The sequence below is a fragment of the Nanorana parkeri genome, unplaced genomic scaffold (genome assembly GCF_000935625.1).
Source record: "Nanorana parkeri isolate BGI_ZX_2015 unplaced genomic scaffold, ASM93562v1 scaffold67, whole genome shotgun sequence".
In the NCBI taxonomy this organism is placed as follows: Eukaryota; Metazoa; Chordata; class Amphibia; order Anura; family Dicroglossidae; genus Nanorana; species Nanorana parkeri.
Window position 1 is genome coordinate 55,585 of NW_017306335.1, and position 15,516 is coordinate 71,100.

At 41.9% G+C, this 15,516-nt stretch overlaps 1 protein-coding gene across 1 annotated transcript in view; it reads left to right on the forward strand.

Annotated features, from left to right (window-relative positions):
* Window positions 1-15,516, forward strand: part of CACNA2D4 (calcium voltage-gated channel auxiliary subunit alpha2delta 4) — a 169,104-nt gene that overhangs the window by 32,639 nt on the left and 120,949 nt on the right. The window contains exons 7-17 of the mRNA XM_018576417.1: window positions 710-872; window positions 1,749-1,880; window positions 2,046-2,106; window positions 3,425-3,575; window positions 4,199-4,273; window positions 6,245-6,334; window positions 8,724-8,837; window positions 9,152-9,230; window positions 10,554-10,687; window positions 12,056-12,073; window positions 15,302-15,379. Of these exons, the coding sequence (XP_018431919.1) occupies window positions 710-872; window positions 1,749-1,880; window positions 2,046-2,106; window positions 3,425-3,575; window positions 4,199-4,273; window positions 6,245-6,334; window positions 8,724-8,837; window positions 9,152-9,230; window positions 10,554-10,687; window positions 12,056-12,073; window positions 15,302-15,379 (1,095 nt within the window). The remainder of the gene's footprint in view (window positions 1-709; window positions 873-1,748; window positions 1,881-2,045; window positions 2,107-3,424; window positions 3,576-4,198; window positions 4,274-6,244; window positions 6,335-8,723; window positions 8,838-9,151; window positions 9,231-10,553; window positions 10,688-12,055; window positions 12,074-15,301; window positions 15,380-15,516) is intronic.

Consider the following 15,516-nt stretch of genomic DNA (forward strand, 5'->3'; position numbering starts at 1 on the left):
ATGGGCTACCGTTCTCACGTGCGCAGTCAGTCCGTTCAGGTTATGACAGAAAAATACTGCATGTCACATTTTGTGCGGTCAGGAAACAGACCGGAAACGCAAAACGCGTCAAAAACGCACTGCACTGCAGCTAACATACTGACAGCCCCACTCTTTTTTTTAACCTGGAACGCATCAAAAACGCCGCCAACACGTGGCAAAAACGCACTGCATCAGTAGCACCGCGTCTGCAGATCAGGACCTGATCAGGACCTAATATTATGTGAACAGGCCCTTAGGGATACATTGTGCTAAGAGTGAAGTAATGGGCTATTTTTGAATAGTTAGGATGGTTGTTACAGGTTAAAGCTGAACTCCGGGATAAGCCAGTGCTGTCTTAATAAAAACGTTGTGTGTTCTTACTTGAATTTTTGTTCCAGATTTGTGCAGTAATGCAGTGTGAAATGTTCCCTCTGTGCAGGAGCTTCCTGTGAAAAGACCGGTCACTGCTGCTTTCTCTCCTTGTGCAGGGTGACTGGTCTTTGACCCGCCCCTCCTGTATTTTTCTGCATGCAGCCTGTAGTGGGTGGAGCCTTGCTGGGTCCCTCCCACGGCTCTGTTGTCTGCACCGGCTATGTTCTGTTGACAACTATCTAAGAGGGGCTCCCCCATCAATTTTGTAGACATCTCCTATTATTTATGCGTCTATACATCTGTATCTTCTCTGCAGTTTGAGTATTACAATTCGGTGAGGATTAACGAAGTGGATGAAGATGGTAATTATGTGGATCTGGGGAACGAATTCATTCTGGAGACTAACGAGCACTTTAATAATCTGATGGTGAACACAACACTCAGCAACATTCAGCTGCCTACTAACGTGTACAACAAAGGTGAGCTCTGGGGCCCTGCAGGGACTGAGGATGCAGATGTTTGTTTTTTCAATGGCTCCTTCTTTTTGAGAGGCGAAGGAACATAAGATGTTTCCTATATGGTTGCCCTATCCAGATAAGATAACTCTTGAAACAGGTGTCAGTTGTCTCCATTTTTTCATGGTATAGTTGACAGAACTGACTTGTGATTGGCTGCATCAGATGTATGACTAACTACTTTACAATAAAGTCACCCAAGCTTCAGAGGAAGGTAACTCTGGTTAAAGCGCTAAATTCCCAAATAAATGTTTAAAAGTGAACTGCCCCATCTACTAATGTATTTGTAGTTCTGTTCATTGAGTCTTGCTGAAAGTTCGTTACAGACGAGTCATCGCAGCAATGGCTCCACCCTTACGAGACGGCTCATTCCAAAGTTTCAGTTAGACAAAGAGAGCTGCAAAGCAAGCTGCCCTGCTTTCTCTAGCTTACCCATAGTTCACTGGGAGCCCTTTTTCGTGCGTTAAATGTTTATTTGTAAGACAGACATTGTATAGACAGAAATAATACTACAAAATAACAGTTTAAAAACATTTAAACTTGGAAAAAGCAATGAATATAAAACTGGCAAATTGTAATGGTTTTGCTATAAAGCAGACTTGTGAGCTTCTTGGATGTCTCTTTCCTGCTGCTTAGTGGAGCATATCCTCGCCCTCTGTCCCCATCTAACAGGGCCAAGCCCACAACCTATCAGCAGGCCTTGACATGGTCACATAGGAGGAAGTATGATGGCATCTGTGATTATTATACATCTTTTATGTCCACCAACTTATAATATACACTTGCTGATCATTAAACACCTGTACTTTGATTCTTACTTGACTGAATGAATCTTTGCAGATCCAGATATTCTCAATGGCGTGTACATGTCCGAAGCCCTGAATCCTGTCTTCGTGGAGAACTTTCAGAGGGACCCCACGTTGACCTGGCAATATTTCGGCAGCTCCACGGGGTTCTTCCGGCTCTATCCGGGTAAATGTCCTTATAAATCTACAGTTTGGGCGTATTAAGTATGGAGCAAATAAATTCTTCTGCTCATTTTAGATTCCTGTTGGGAAACCTGCCCTCAAAAACCCAGATCTTGTCAGCCACCCTAGTTTATCATGTGACCTTTTTTTGTTGTTGTTTGTCTCCTAGGCATAAAATGGATGCCAGATGAGAACGGTGTCATCTCGTTTGATTGTAGGAACCGTGGATGGTGAGGATTCTCCCTAGATTACACGTGCGATGCCGACAGCTTGCTGCTTGAAATATAAAGCATGGGGCTTAAAGTTAAAATTGAACAAGCTTCTCTCTGTCCTACCCATAGCTCCTTGAACCTAAACTTTAACCCTCAGCCGGCCCTTAACACTTAACCAAACCCCTAAAATTAACCATTGTGAAACGTAACCTGACCCTAACACCTAACTCTTAACCGTATAATAAAAAGTGCCCTTTCACATTTCTCGATCTAAACCCAACCCAATTAGCTGTAACATATTAATGTTGACCGGCAATTCATATTTATAGGACATAACACTGTATATTGTTGATCCATGGAGTATCTGATTGCCTTTGGGGATCAGACAGAATCCCCCAAAGGCAATTTGCCTTCCTCTGGATCAACTACTGATTTTATTGTTCTGGGGATGCAGGTTATTTATCTTTTATCTTTAGTCTTTTTTTCTTTCTTTTATACACATTACTAGATTGTAAGCTCTAACAAGCAGGACTCTCCTAACCCTCCTGTATTAAAATGTTATTGTATTTGCACTATATCCCTCCATTTTGTAAAGCACTACGCAAAAGTGTTGGCGCTTTATAAATCCTGTATAATAATAATAATATGACATATAACCATGTCATTTCCAAAGTAGTTTTCTGCAGCTTTAGCACCTGGTGATCATGACATAGAGGTTCTTGTTCAGGCTCTTCCTATAGTGTAAGGTGACAACTGTCACACAGTTGTGGTCCTGCATTGTCATTCTTTTACATGCCTCTTGGCTATCAGCACACCTTCAACAATCCTGCAACCCCACCAAGGCACCATGACATAAATACATTGAAATAAAAACCCCTTTAGGTCACATGTAGTTACATAGTTACATAGTATTTGAGGTTGAATAAAGACACTGGTTCATCAAGTCCAACCTTTGTGTTTCTGTATGTGATTGTGGATGTGTGTGTGTGTGTGTGTATATGGATCCCTGTGTGGTCCTGCTAAGTTTTCCAGCCTTCTTGGCTGGATATGGTAGACCCTATAAGCACTCCAGGAACAGGGACCTTGTTACAGCCATGACCTCTGCTAACCCTTTTCCTAGCCTATTGTGGTTTGACTTGAAAATTCGGATGTTTTAGGTACTCTCCTGGAATATGGGCTGTATTGACCTGAGACACGCTGAGACGTCATAGATGAGATCTGAGTTCTAAATCAAGCACAGAACTTTTAGCTTGCATTGAAGCATTGTGAGACTTGAGAGTTATGCACTTGTAACTGCAATCCTCTAATTTTTCTCTTTGTTCCTGCTGACTTCCAGGTACATTCAGGCCGCCACATCTCCGAAGGACATCGTGATCGTGGTGGACATCAGTGGCAGCATGAAGGGACTGAGGATGACCATTGCCAAACACACAATCAACACAATTCTGGACACACTGGGCGAGAATGACTTTGTCAACATCATTGCAGTCAGTCTTCACTGCTATCATTAAGCAAACCAGTACTGAGGGAAATAGGCAGACTACCATTAACAACTTCTGAAAATGCTAGTCCCCTGGCTTTCATGCTTATCTAATGGCTTTAGCAGTTCAGGCCACTGACAAGGCACATGTATGTACATTACAAGTTGTGACTTCACTCCGACTTTCCTGATCTTCATGCTTGTCCCGTTCAATATCTCATAATATTCACTCCAGAAACGGCCAACTAGCATTTTCAGAAAGAGGTCATAAGTGACCGACTCTATATTCTCCTTTTACCTGCAAATTCCTCACACACCAACTGAAAGCTGAAATTAGGCTTGCTTTGGGAGTGTATGCTTTTTTTTGGTAGGGAGGGGAAGCACTTTGTTGGGCTCATAGGATGGAGAGAATCCACAGTGGGAAGTGTCTGTCCTGTAGGGTGATATCCAATAGTAAACCTAAAGAGTGAGCAAAAGGTGGGGCAGAGGCACGAAGTCTGCAGGCTCTGGAAAGGTAGGGCTAATGGAAGTGATAAAAAAAGTGTTAAATTATTTATTTTTTATATATTTTTTGTTATGCTCTAATTTCAGGTCTAATGTAATTGGCCTTTTTCTGGTTTTGTCTTCCAGTACAATGATTACGTCCATTTTATTGAGCCGTGTTTTAAGGGTATCTTAGTACAGGCCGACAGAGATAACAGGGAGGTGAGTTTTGTACTGGTCATTCTATCTGTATTATTATCAATGTGTTTCTGACATCAGTCTCTGAGCTTACACTCTAATGTCCTCACCACAGTTACACACTGTGGAGCCAGTTCTACGTTCTGTTGGCAGGGCACATACTTCAGAAGCAGGTTAGCAACTGCAGCTACGTGTTTTTACTATGACGGGTTTCCTTTAAGCTACCAAGATATATTTGGGTTGTGGGAGGAAACTGGAACACCTGGAGGAATCCCACACATACAGGGAAAGTGTGCATACTCCATGCAGACGGTCCTCCTAGCATAGAGCCTGGTGCTGTAGGAAGAGATGCTGATTAGCTGTACTTGGCACAGGCCGAGATTGTGATTTGAGTCAGGAAGTGGCAGCCAGGAAGATCTGAAACTGTCATTGGAGTTATTTTCTGCCTGTTGCTATGGGGGTTTTATTTTTTGGCTCCAGCACAAATTTCAGCTACAGGAGGATGTCGTTTATATTCAGATCATCTGGAATTGTCCTACTCCCTTCCAAGATGCTGCAGAGACTGCAGTGAGAATTTTCCCTGTCTGTTGTGCTAACATGATAGGGAATATACACGGGGGGTATATAGGAGTGTTGGTTTTTTAGTGTACTAAATGGTGTTCCCAAGCTTCACCCCATGTTACTCCCAAACATCCCTCCCCACCTCTAGATGGTGCCTCAGCATTATTTTTGTGGGTGCAGCTACTGAGAACTTAGTTCCTGTTGATAAAGGCACAGCTCCAGAACTACATCTTCCAATAGCAGCAGGAATCCCAGGAGTCCCTGTTCAGATCCACTCGCTGTACATATTGAAGTTAATGACAGGGTGACAGCGGCTGCATCTGTTAGTGGCAGTCCGTATGTAATTGTACATGGTAGGATTACCTGCGGTTTGGAATAGATGATTGTCCCTGGATGCAGGACAGGATTATTGCTGAGGCAATCAATCCCTTCTTTGCCTCTTTTTCTTACTATTGGGGACTTTTTTTTCCATTATATTTTGTCGTTGATTTAATTTTAGCTTCTGTCCCTTCCATAGTAGAATAAATGAGCTTTTGTTTCAAGGAGTGGTATTTTGGGGTTTTCATTTAGTTAGCGGGGATATTGGCTTTTAGTTTATGATGATAGAGCTTTTATTTTAGGTTACTGTTTTGGTTTTTTTGTGCTGCAGCCAAGCTTCCCTTTAAGAAAAGGGAGGGCTTTTGTTTTGGGGTTGTAGTATTTATTGATTTTGTGGGATTTTTTATTTTTTATTTTATGTTGATCAGGCATTTAAAAAAAAAATTTGGGGGTGCTCAAAGCACTTGTTCGCAGCACACCAATACATTTAAAAAAAAAAAGTGCAAGAACAAGTGTTTACCTAAATTGCCCCACATTCTATTACTCACATTCACTGCACCCCCCATCCCCATAGATAAAATAAAAGTTAGGCATACACCAGTTAGGCCTATTATCCTTGATTAAAATCATGCTGCTGCTGACTAATTTTATACTGCTGTAGCCTCTGCAGTATCTTGTACTAAATCCTCAGCCTGTACTTTTTTTTTTTGTCCCCCATGGCAGTGCCCAGCTTTCTATTACTTTTTTGACTGCAGTGTGCCCATTAGCCCTAAACATTGTCAGTATATAACGAGAGTCACTCCCTCTAGACTTCATTGGGATTCACCTTTAAGTTTGTGCTCGCAGAAGTTGAACAAGGTTCACCAAACCCTTAGTAAATCAATCCCTGGCAGATTCATCCATCACTACCACTGAGCTCTAATAAACTGCTTTAACTAGTAATGGGAAAAATTGAGAGCTTTCTTTTCCACAAAATCTCCCAAATTTTGCTTAAACTCTTCTTCTTTGGACTGCTGCTGAATATTGAATATTCCAGTATGAATAAGGTTAACCGCTCCTCCTTTTCTTTCCTTTCTTCCTTCCTTCTTTCTTCTGCTTCTTTTCCCTTCCTTTCAGCATTTCAAGCAGCTAGTGGATGAACTGCAGGCGAAAGGAGTTGGCACTGTAAACAAAGCTCTCATCGAGGCATTTAAAATCCTGAAAGAGGTTAGGTAACATTTGCTTCATAAGTTGCCTGGCTACACTAATTGTTATTGTTTGCCAACTTTGGTGGTTTTTTTTTTTTATTGTGCTCTTGGAGATAAACTTCAGGTATCTACATTAGACCACTATTTTATCCAGCTATGTATTCATTAAAATAAAAATGATGCAGCCTGTTTACCCTAAACCTGACTTTCTATTGGCTTATCTATCGATCCCTTGGGCAGGTGAACTCAGACCTGGAGTTGGAGGGTTAGCATTGTAAAGGTGCCCATACACCTTACGATTATCGGACGAAACTTTTCGTCCGATGATCGAATAGTCGTACGATTTTCGTACGGCAGCCCCATCCTGCCCCGATGATCGCAAGATTAATTTAGCCGTAATTAACGAAAAGCACCTGGACGAAATGCGGTAATTGATTTGCTGTATTTTCATTAGCGCAAGCGCAGTGTAGATCGGATGACTTTTGACGGACGGAAACACCGGCAACCTTACGAAAATCGTACGATCTAGCAAAGTTTTCAAACATGCTTGACCGTCAAAAGTCGTACGACTGTACAGTAATGTCGGTCGGACACTGCAATGCACACATACGATTAACGGACGAAAAGTCGATCGCATACGAAAATCGTCCGATAATCGTAAGGTGTATGGGCACCTTAAGCCAGTCAGAATATACTACATTGCACAGTGCTGTGGATCTAACACTGATAGCTTGGTGACAGAAGGAGATCGCAATAGCGATATTCAGTGATATTGCTGAAGTACAGTGGAAAAATTTAAGATCGCCAATCTAGCTGTGCTGTGTCTGATCATCTGTCTGTCTGAACAGAATTACAAATCCTTTGACAATAAAGATTTTAATTTTCTTTATGTTTTCCATGCAATTTTGAGATTAATTACCTCGGCGTGCATTTCAGTAATAAACGTAGCGGATGCAAACTAAACAAATATTCAGAAGCAGCTTTACAGATTAGGAAAAGTAACTGCAAATAACTGCTGAATATTTGTGGTTTATGGGCTATAGTGAAGTGCTAAAGTGCTGGCAGAAGGGAAATGACCTGTAACTGGACTACTGCACTTTGTATGTTCATTACTAAGTCAATCTGAATTTTTAAAAATCTTTATTTATATTCCACAAGACTTATACAACATAACAGAAAAATATAATATTCTAACAAACAACACAGAGGTAGTACTCACTATGTCACAGGTAGAGGAGTGTGAGCCCAATAGGAATAAAAGAGTTGCACCCTAAAGTTAATGAAGGGCATAGTAACCAGATCAAACCTAAAACTGGTGGAGAAAAGATTTCAGCACAAGGGGCGAATGGGGCTTCTTCACAGTTAGAGCAGTTAGGGTCTGGAACTCGCTGCCACATGCAGTGATTTCAGCTGAGAGTATTGAATCTTTCAAAAACCACTTGGACGATTTCCTCAGAGACCGTAACATTCAGGGGTAAAGGTACTCTTAATAACAAGAACACACAGGGACTCATACACACGCATAAACATGCAGAGTCACATGCATACATGCAATGGTTTGAACTTGATGGACCTCGGTCTTTATTCAACCTCAAATACTATGTTACTATGCAACTATGTATATAAAATAATAACAGACGGTTATTGGGTGGACTGCATATAGTGGGCCTCGGCTACTGTCTTATCCTTTCCTTTATCCACCCTCCACTTCTGCTGTGTAGTAGGTGTTTCCTGCGAGAAGAGATAAAATATATAAGTGTATATCCCCTAGCAGAAATGTTGGTATGAGCATACGTTGAAGGCATACAAGAAACATCAAAAACAATTGTTTGGGTGTGGGGTAGTGAGGAATGGCTGATCTGGGTGAATAGGGCAGAATTCACTAAAGCCCACTGGAAGGGTAACTAAATATATGTGCGGAAAAGGGCATGCTGACCATTGCTCCCTTTTCTAAGGAAGGGACTACTACTAGGAGTGGGCCCGTCATTATATGATCCCAATGGATAAAGCATTCTGCGGCTGAGGTATATTCACTGGAAAAGGTATATTGCTCCCAGTTAAACCGTGTTTGTTGGAAGGATTCTGAGCAGCCTTTAACAATCTGAATTCTTTGTAAGGCTTCCATACATAAGCAGTAGATTTAACAATCCTTACTGATACCCAAATCGGACTACGTGCAGTTTGGGCAGGGGCAGTGTTTGCAGTGATTTACATATGTATGCTTGGGTGGCCATTGAATGATAGCATTATCCATTCCAGCTCTTTATAAAAAGAAGGCAGCAGCAGGGGTCTAAAATTAACTTCCCATGGAGATCATGTTTATGTTCAAGGTCTCCTTTATATTGTCATGAACAGATCTTAGTCTATTTTACATTTGTGTTGACTTTCCCGCACTTTTGTGTTTCCAGTTCCGAGAAGCCGGTCAGGGAGGTCTGTGTAATCAGGCAATCATGCTTATAACAGATGGAGCTGTGGAAGAATATGAGCCGGTTTTTGAGAAATACAATTGGCCTGAGAAGAGGGTGAGAACCATTATTTGATATATCTGATCCTATCCATTTATTGTACTCTCAAATGACTGCTGCAATACAGGAGATTGGCATAACAAATTGTTCGACAAGAGCCAGTGCACTGAAATTTTTATGGGATGTTGTGCGAGCCCATTGCGGTACCCAAAACTAAGAAATATATTCTGGCAAAATAAACCAGAAAACGATGGTTCAACATTAGTCATTGTTTAGTTTTTAGCTTTTTCAGCCCTTTCCTCTATTATTATTACTATTATTATTATACTGAAACTTTTTCTATCAGTTGTAATAACTTTTATTTATTCCAGGTCCGGATGTTCACTTATCTCATTGGGAGAGAGGTGACATTTGCACAGAATGTGAAATGGATTGCGTGTAGCAATAAAGGTATTAGATATTAACACTTTGTGTGTTCCCTAAAGTAAAAATAAAGTCCACTCTTCTTTATTAACTTTGCTCATGTATAGTCCAAAAATAGACTTTATCAAATTCCCTGGCTGTACAGGAAACCAAGAAAGCTTGTCACTTGACTAAATGCTGAGACATCGGTCACTTAATCTCTCATGGAATGGAGCATCAGTCAATCCGTAGCTCTGCTTGAGCTCTGATCCTGTTGGTTAGCAGGGATCATGCAATCAACAGGTCAGCATTTGCTTATGTGACCAATTGTGGTGTAATCCCAGAGCAATGATTCTGTTGCCAAAGAAATATATAAAGCCTTCTTTCTTTTGTGAATTTAAAGAGGCAGGACAAGTGTTGTAGCTTGTAAGGGAAGGGTCTTATTTGACTTTAAATCAAATTATGGTATTATGAAGAAGGGCTTGTGCTACAATAACTGCAAAATAGAGCAATATTGTTATGGTCACAAAAAGTTTTTTTTACTATAAGGAACTACTGCCAGTAATCAATCTGTGATCCCCTAATGCTGTTTGGGGAAAGTTAAAGTTGTGCTTAAGTCAAAATGTCCACTCAGTTTACCAAATTGTAAGCTGCAGACAGAATTATCAGGCTTTTTGCATTGCTTTAGGGTCAGAGTGCATGATCCTGTGCTATGCATTCCCAGCCCCATGCTTGTGCAGATTGTGAGGTTCCAGTAGGTTCAGAGAGGGAACATTGCTTGAAAGGGAGAACAAATTGGGTGCACTTCCACAGGCTGCCAACAAAAAGTTGAGAATACTGGCAACCACAGCAGTACACCTATGATGGCAGTGACATGCACAAGTTAAATACTAGGTTGGAAATGATGGCCACTCAGTTGCTGTCCCTTGATTCAAATTAAATGCAACATTTTTATTGTTGATAGGATAGTTTAGACATCTTTTCACGCTTGCATCTGACATTCTGGCATTGATACTTCATGAGTATTTCTTGTTTTTATTCTAAGTACAGTATCATACATATACTTTCTGTTCGCAGAAGGATCTACTGTGCTTTGCACTGGTCTAGCGAAGACTTTGTAGTCCCTTTAAGCCCTCTTTACTATAACCTATCTATTTATACCAGGGGACGGCAACCTTGGCACTCTGTTTGGCAGCTGTTGTGCAACTACAAGTCCCGTGATGCATTGCAAGGATTTGACTGCCACAGGTATTAGTTGCAGAGGCATAATGACATTTGTAGTTTCACCACAGCTGGAGTGCCGAGGTTGTCTACCCCTGGGTTATAATGTCTCGTTTCTATGCTGTAATTTAGTCCTCATCCACCCTACAGGTTATTACACCCAAATCTCCACCCTTGCGGACGTCCAGGAAAACGTGATGGAGTATCTGCATGTGCTGAGCCGGCCTATGGTGATAAACCACGACCATGATATTATATGGACCGAGGCCTACATGGACAGCGCGGTGAGTGACCAACCAAATCCGGGAAATAGTGCTGGGAGTTGTAGTAAGGCTTTATAGGACCTGTCAACATAAAAATACATTATTGTTATGTGAAATATTCACTCACATCTCTAAATTGAAAAGATTTCTCGCTTCTAGACAGAAATTGAGATTATTATTTTTGTTAGCTGCAGTTTTAGGTAAATGGAGGAGCCAAAATGAAACATTTAGTTTTAGGTGATATGATTAGTGAAGAGTATGTCAGATTAGTGTAATTAAGTCAAAGGGACATGTTCTCAATCTCTGCCATACAAGATTGTATTACTTTTTGTAGTCTGGAAGGGCTTTTAGAATGAAGACAATACTTTTTCAAGAATCTCCTTCTGTTGGAGACTTTGCAGCTCATGCCTTAAGACCAGTTCTTGTTCTCATATCACCCCTATGTCATAATTCTGTATATGTTTGTTATATGTAACTTCACTTATCCCAGTTAGGTATTACACTTTCTGATCAGGTGATGTCCTTGTCTGTGGTAAAACGTTGTCAGCAGTACAGGAAGTGATGGTAAATTTTAGGGATGCACCGATATATCGGCATAATGCCGAAAGTGACATTTTCCTGCCGATACATCTGCGCATCCCAGGTTTCTTTCCTCTCCGCTGGGCGCTGCTCTGTGTCCCAGCTTGGAGGAGAGAAAGTGTGACAGCCAGCCGAGTGCTGCGGGACAAGAGCGTTGTGAGCGGCTGGCATCTTTTCCCACACCGCTCACCCTCCTATCACAGTCCGGCAGAGCGGTGTGGGGGCGGCGACAGGCCGCGCTATCACAGGAGGCTGAGCTTTCCTCTTTTTCTATTTTAAAAGGGAAATATCAGGGGTCTGTTTAGACCCCCAATATTTCGCCGAAGCCCCTAAAAGTAATGTAAAAAATAAAAATATTTAATAAAAAATGAATAAATAAATAAAATAAATATAAAAAACACATTTTCGGTATCGGTTTCGGCCTGACAATTTTTTTATTTGGTTTCGTTTTCGGTTTTAAAATTTCCATTTTGGTGCACCTCTAGTAAATTTCTCTAACAAAACCCCAAATATCAGGAATATCCTGACAGGGGTTAAAATGATTCCCCACTTCATCTAAAACTAAGAAAAAAGGTTTTGGCTTGATATACATTATGAGCTATCAAGACGTCCTCTTTCTATGTATAGAGTAAGCCACAGGGCTCCATTTTACTCTCTGGGATGGTTCTGCTTTATAACACAAACTCCTAACATTGTGTGTGCATAGTTAAACCTTTCATGTTCATGTGTCTCAATTCATATTTCATCCAATTTTCTCACCCCCGGTTCACATCCATCCTCACCCCTTCCTCCATCCGTCTGTCCAAACAGCTGCCACAATCTGATGAGGTAACCGGTGTTTCAGTTTTGTGGCCCTGTTGTGTCTCAGTGGTGGTAGTTTGTTGTTTGTAAAATTGTTTGTGGTGTGCTCAAATCTTTTTTGCCTGTGGTTGTTGTGATGTGATAGGAATGCGCCATTAATCATTTGTCAATATGAGTGCCGCATGCTGCCTGCTCAACACGTGTAGCAAAGTTTGTATGTTTTTATGAGCTGTTGCTGGCGCACAGAAACAGTTTAATGTATTAAAAAATGATATTCTAGAGAAAGGAAAAACATCAAAATGGAAACGTTATTTTCTTTTTTCTCTACTCCTCTCTGTTCTATCCTTTTGATTTTCTTTTCTTCTCCTCCCCGCTCTCTCTCCTCCTATTTCCCATCCTCGTCCTCTCTTCTTCGGGCCTGTTAACACCAAATGTGTGTGTATCCTCCCCTCTTCCTCTCCCCTTGCTCTCCTCTTCCTCTCCTCATTCTCTTATTTCCTCTACCTCTGTTCTCTTAACTCCTCTTCCCTCCATTCAACTCATCTTCCTCTTGCGCTCATCTTGTTCTTCTCATCTCTTCTCTTCCTCTTTACTCGCACTTCTCGCCACTTCCACTGCATTTTCTCTCCTTCTTCTCCTCTCCTCAATCCTTTCCTCTACATTCCGCTCCTTTTCACTCTCTTCTTGCTCTTTTCTTCTCTTCCTCTCCTCTTGCTCTTTTCTTGTCTTCCTCTCCTCTTGCTCTTTTTCTGTCTTTCTCTCCTCTTGCTGTCTTCTTCCTTTCCTCTTGTTCTCTTCTTCCTCTCCTCTTGCTCTTCTCTTCCTCTGCTCTTGCTCTCTTTTTCCTCTGCTCTTGCTCTCCTATTTCTTTCCTCTTGTTCTTTTTTTATCAACCTCTCCTCCTCCTGTTCTCCCCTTCCTTTCATCTTCCTCTTTTCTTGTCTTCCTCTTCCTTTTTTTCTCGCCTTCCTCTCCTCTTGCTCTCCTCTTGCTCTCTTTTTTCTTTCCTCTTGCTCCCTTCTTGCCTTCCTCTCCTCTTCCTCTGCTCTTGCTCACTTCTTCTCCTCTTGCTCTCTTCTTGTTCTCCTCTTCCTTTCCTCTTGGTCTTTTCTTGCCTTCCTCTCCTCTTCCTCTTTTCTCGTCTTGCTCTCCTCTTTAGTTCCTCTTGCTCTTTTTTCATCTTCCTCTCCTCTTGTTCTCCTCTTCCTCACATCTTCCTCTTTTCCCGTCTTCCGCTCTTCCTTCCTCTCCTCTTGCTCTCCTCCTTCTTTCCTCTTGCTCTATTCTTCCATTCCTCTTGCTCTTTTTCTCATCTTCCTCTCATCTTCCTTTCCTCTTGCTCTTTTCTCATCTTGCTCTGCATTTTTGCTCCTCTTCCTCCACTCTCCACTTGCTCTCCTCTTCCTATCTTCTTCTCTTTCTCTCCTCCCGCTTTTTTCTTCCTCTCCTCTCTTCTCTATGCTTTCTCTCCTCTCCTCCTTCTGCTCTTCCTTTTTTCTCTCTCTAGCTTACCCTCCATCCTGTGTGTTCTCTCTCTTAGGCTGTCTTTGGCATTCTCTCTCGGTTTCTCCCTTGGCGTCTCACTGTCCTTGTTTTGTGCGTTCTTTCTTCACTTCTCCCTAACTTAGAGGGTTATGATTTGTTTTTGTCAAACATTGGCACTGTTCCTCTGGACCGATGCCCTAGAAATGCCCAGCGTTTCCCCCTTCACCTGCTTTGTGGCAGATGTCAGTGACTTGTTTCCATCTGCAATAAAGACAATTTATTCCTGAGTGAGGAGCAGAACATGATGGGTCAGTGTGGATGGGTATGGTACAAACAAGGTTACGTCGCTGTTTCTGATAGTTGCCAGGAGCTTATTAAAGTCGTTTGTGGCTCTGCTCGGCAACAGGTTGGTAAATGGTTTTATTGTGGGTTCATGTCAACAACATTTACTGAGCTCCCAGCAACGTTCCGTCTGCCGCCTTCTCACATACCAATCCTCTCCAAAAAAAAAAAGAGATAAAAAGAAGTGTTTATAAATATAGTCCCGAATAGTCCTGTAAACAGAAAAATCCACTTTGCAAAGTGTGCAAAACGCAGAATGTTTTAAATATCCCTCATATTTTGTTAAAGCTAAAACAATGAATACAAGAGTCATGTGTATTCTTAATGGAATCTTAGTGTCCTTTGTGTATTTCTCCATACCTGTGCTGTAATCAGCATAAAGCTTTTGTGCTGGAACTTCCTGTAATAAAGACCAGTCACTGCTCCTCTCTCTCCTTGTGCAGGGTGACTGGTCTTGTATCCACCCCCTCCTGTAATAAAGACCAGTCACTGCTTCTCTCTCTCCTTGTGCAGGGTGACTGTTCTTGTATCCACCCCCTCCTGTAATAAAGACCGGTCACTGCTGCTCTCTCCCCTTGTGCAGGGTGACTGTTCTTGTATCCACCCCCTCCTGTAATAAAGACCGCTCACTGCTGCTCTCTCTCCTTGTGCAGTGTGACTGTTCTTGTATCCACCCCCACCTGTAATAAAGACCGCTCACTGCTGCTCTCTCTCCTTGTGCAGGGTGACTGGTCTTGTATCTGCCCCCTACTGTAATAAAGACCGGCCACTGCTGCTCTCTCTCCTTGTGCAGGGTGACTGGTCTTGTATCTGCCCCCTCCTGTAGATTTTTGCAGGCAGCCTGTAGTGGGTGGGGCCTGCTCAGTCCCTTCCACAGCTCTGCTCTCTTTACAGGTTATGTACAGCCCAGTGATGATGCTGTCACTAATTTTACAATGTGATATCTAGGATTGAAGAGGCACAAAGTGGATTTATATTCTTGTGGCTTTTGAAGAACATATTCAAAGAGACCCTGTCAACATGCCAATTTTTTCAACAAATATATTCCAATAAGATAAGAAGGGTCTCCTTGTGTTGATAGTTAAAAGCCCGGAGACTGCTGCTGGGCCCCGCCAGCTTCAATGTGATGTCAGCAGCCCCAGCAGCTGGCAGCTACATAAAAGGTCATGTGGGGAGGGGCAGAGGAGATGGGTCAGCACAGATGGTAATTAGACTCTCCCAGAAGAGCAGAGGGCTATGACAGGCACGCAGGAGGCTGTGCTGGGGGGATATACTTTTCCAGCAGTACCAACATTTTCAAGCAAGTTCAGAAGCACAATGCAAGTGAATAGAATATTGTGACTTCTGTAGGAAAAGCCAATCAGATGCTATTGTCCTTCACGTGACAAAAAGATAACTTGTTGCTTCCATTTCTCTGTCTCCTTCCAGCTCTTCGCCTCTCAGGCCCAAAGTCTGTTGCTCATGACCACTGTAGCCATGCCGGTTTTCAGCAAGAAGAATGAGACTGTAAGTTGCTGTGTGGTCATGTGAGTATGGGGTGGATGTATGAAAACAAAAATTGAGCATCCAATCACTTTCTAACCTGCACAGGAAAAATGAATGAATGAATGCTTAATTGTTTCAATAAACTATATATATATATA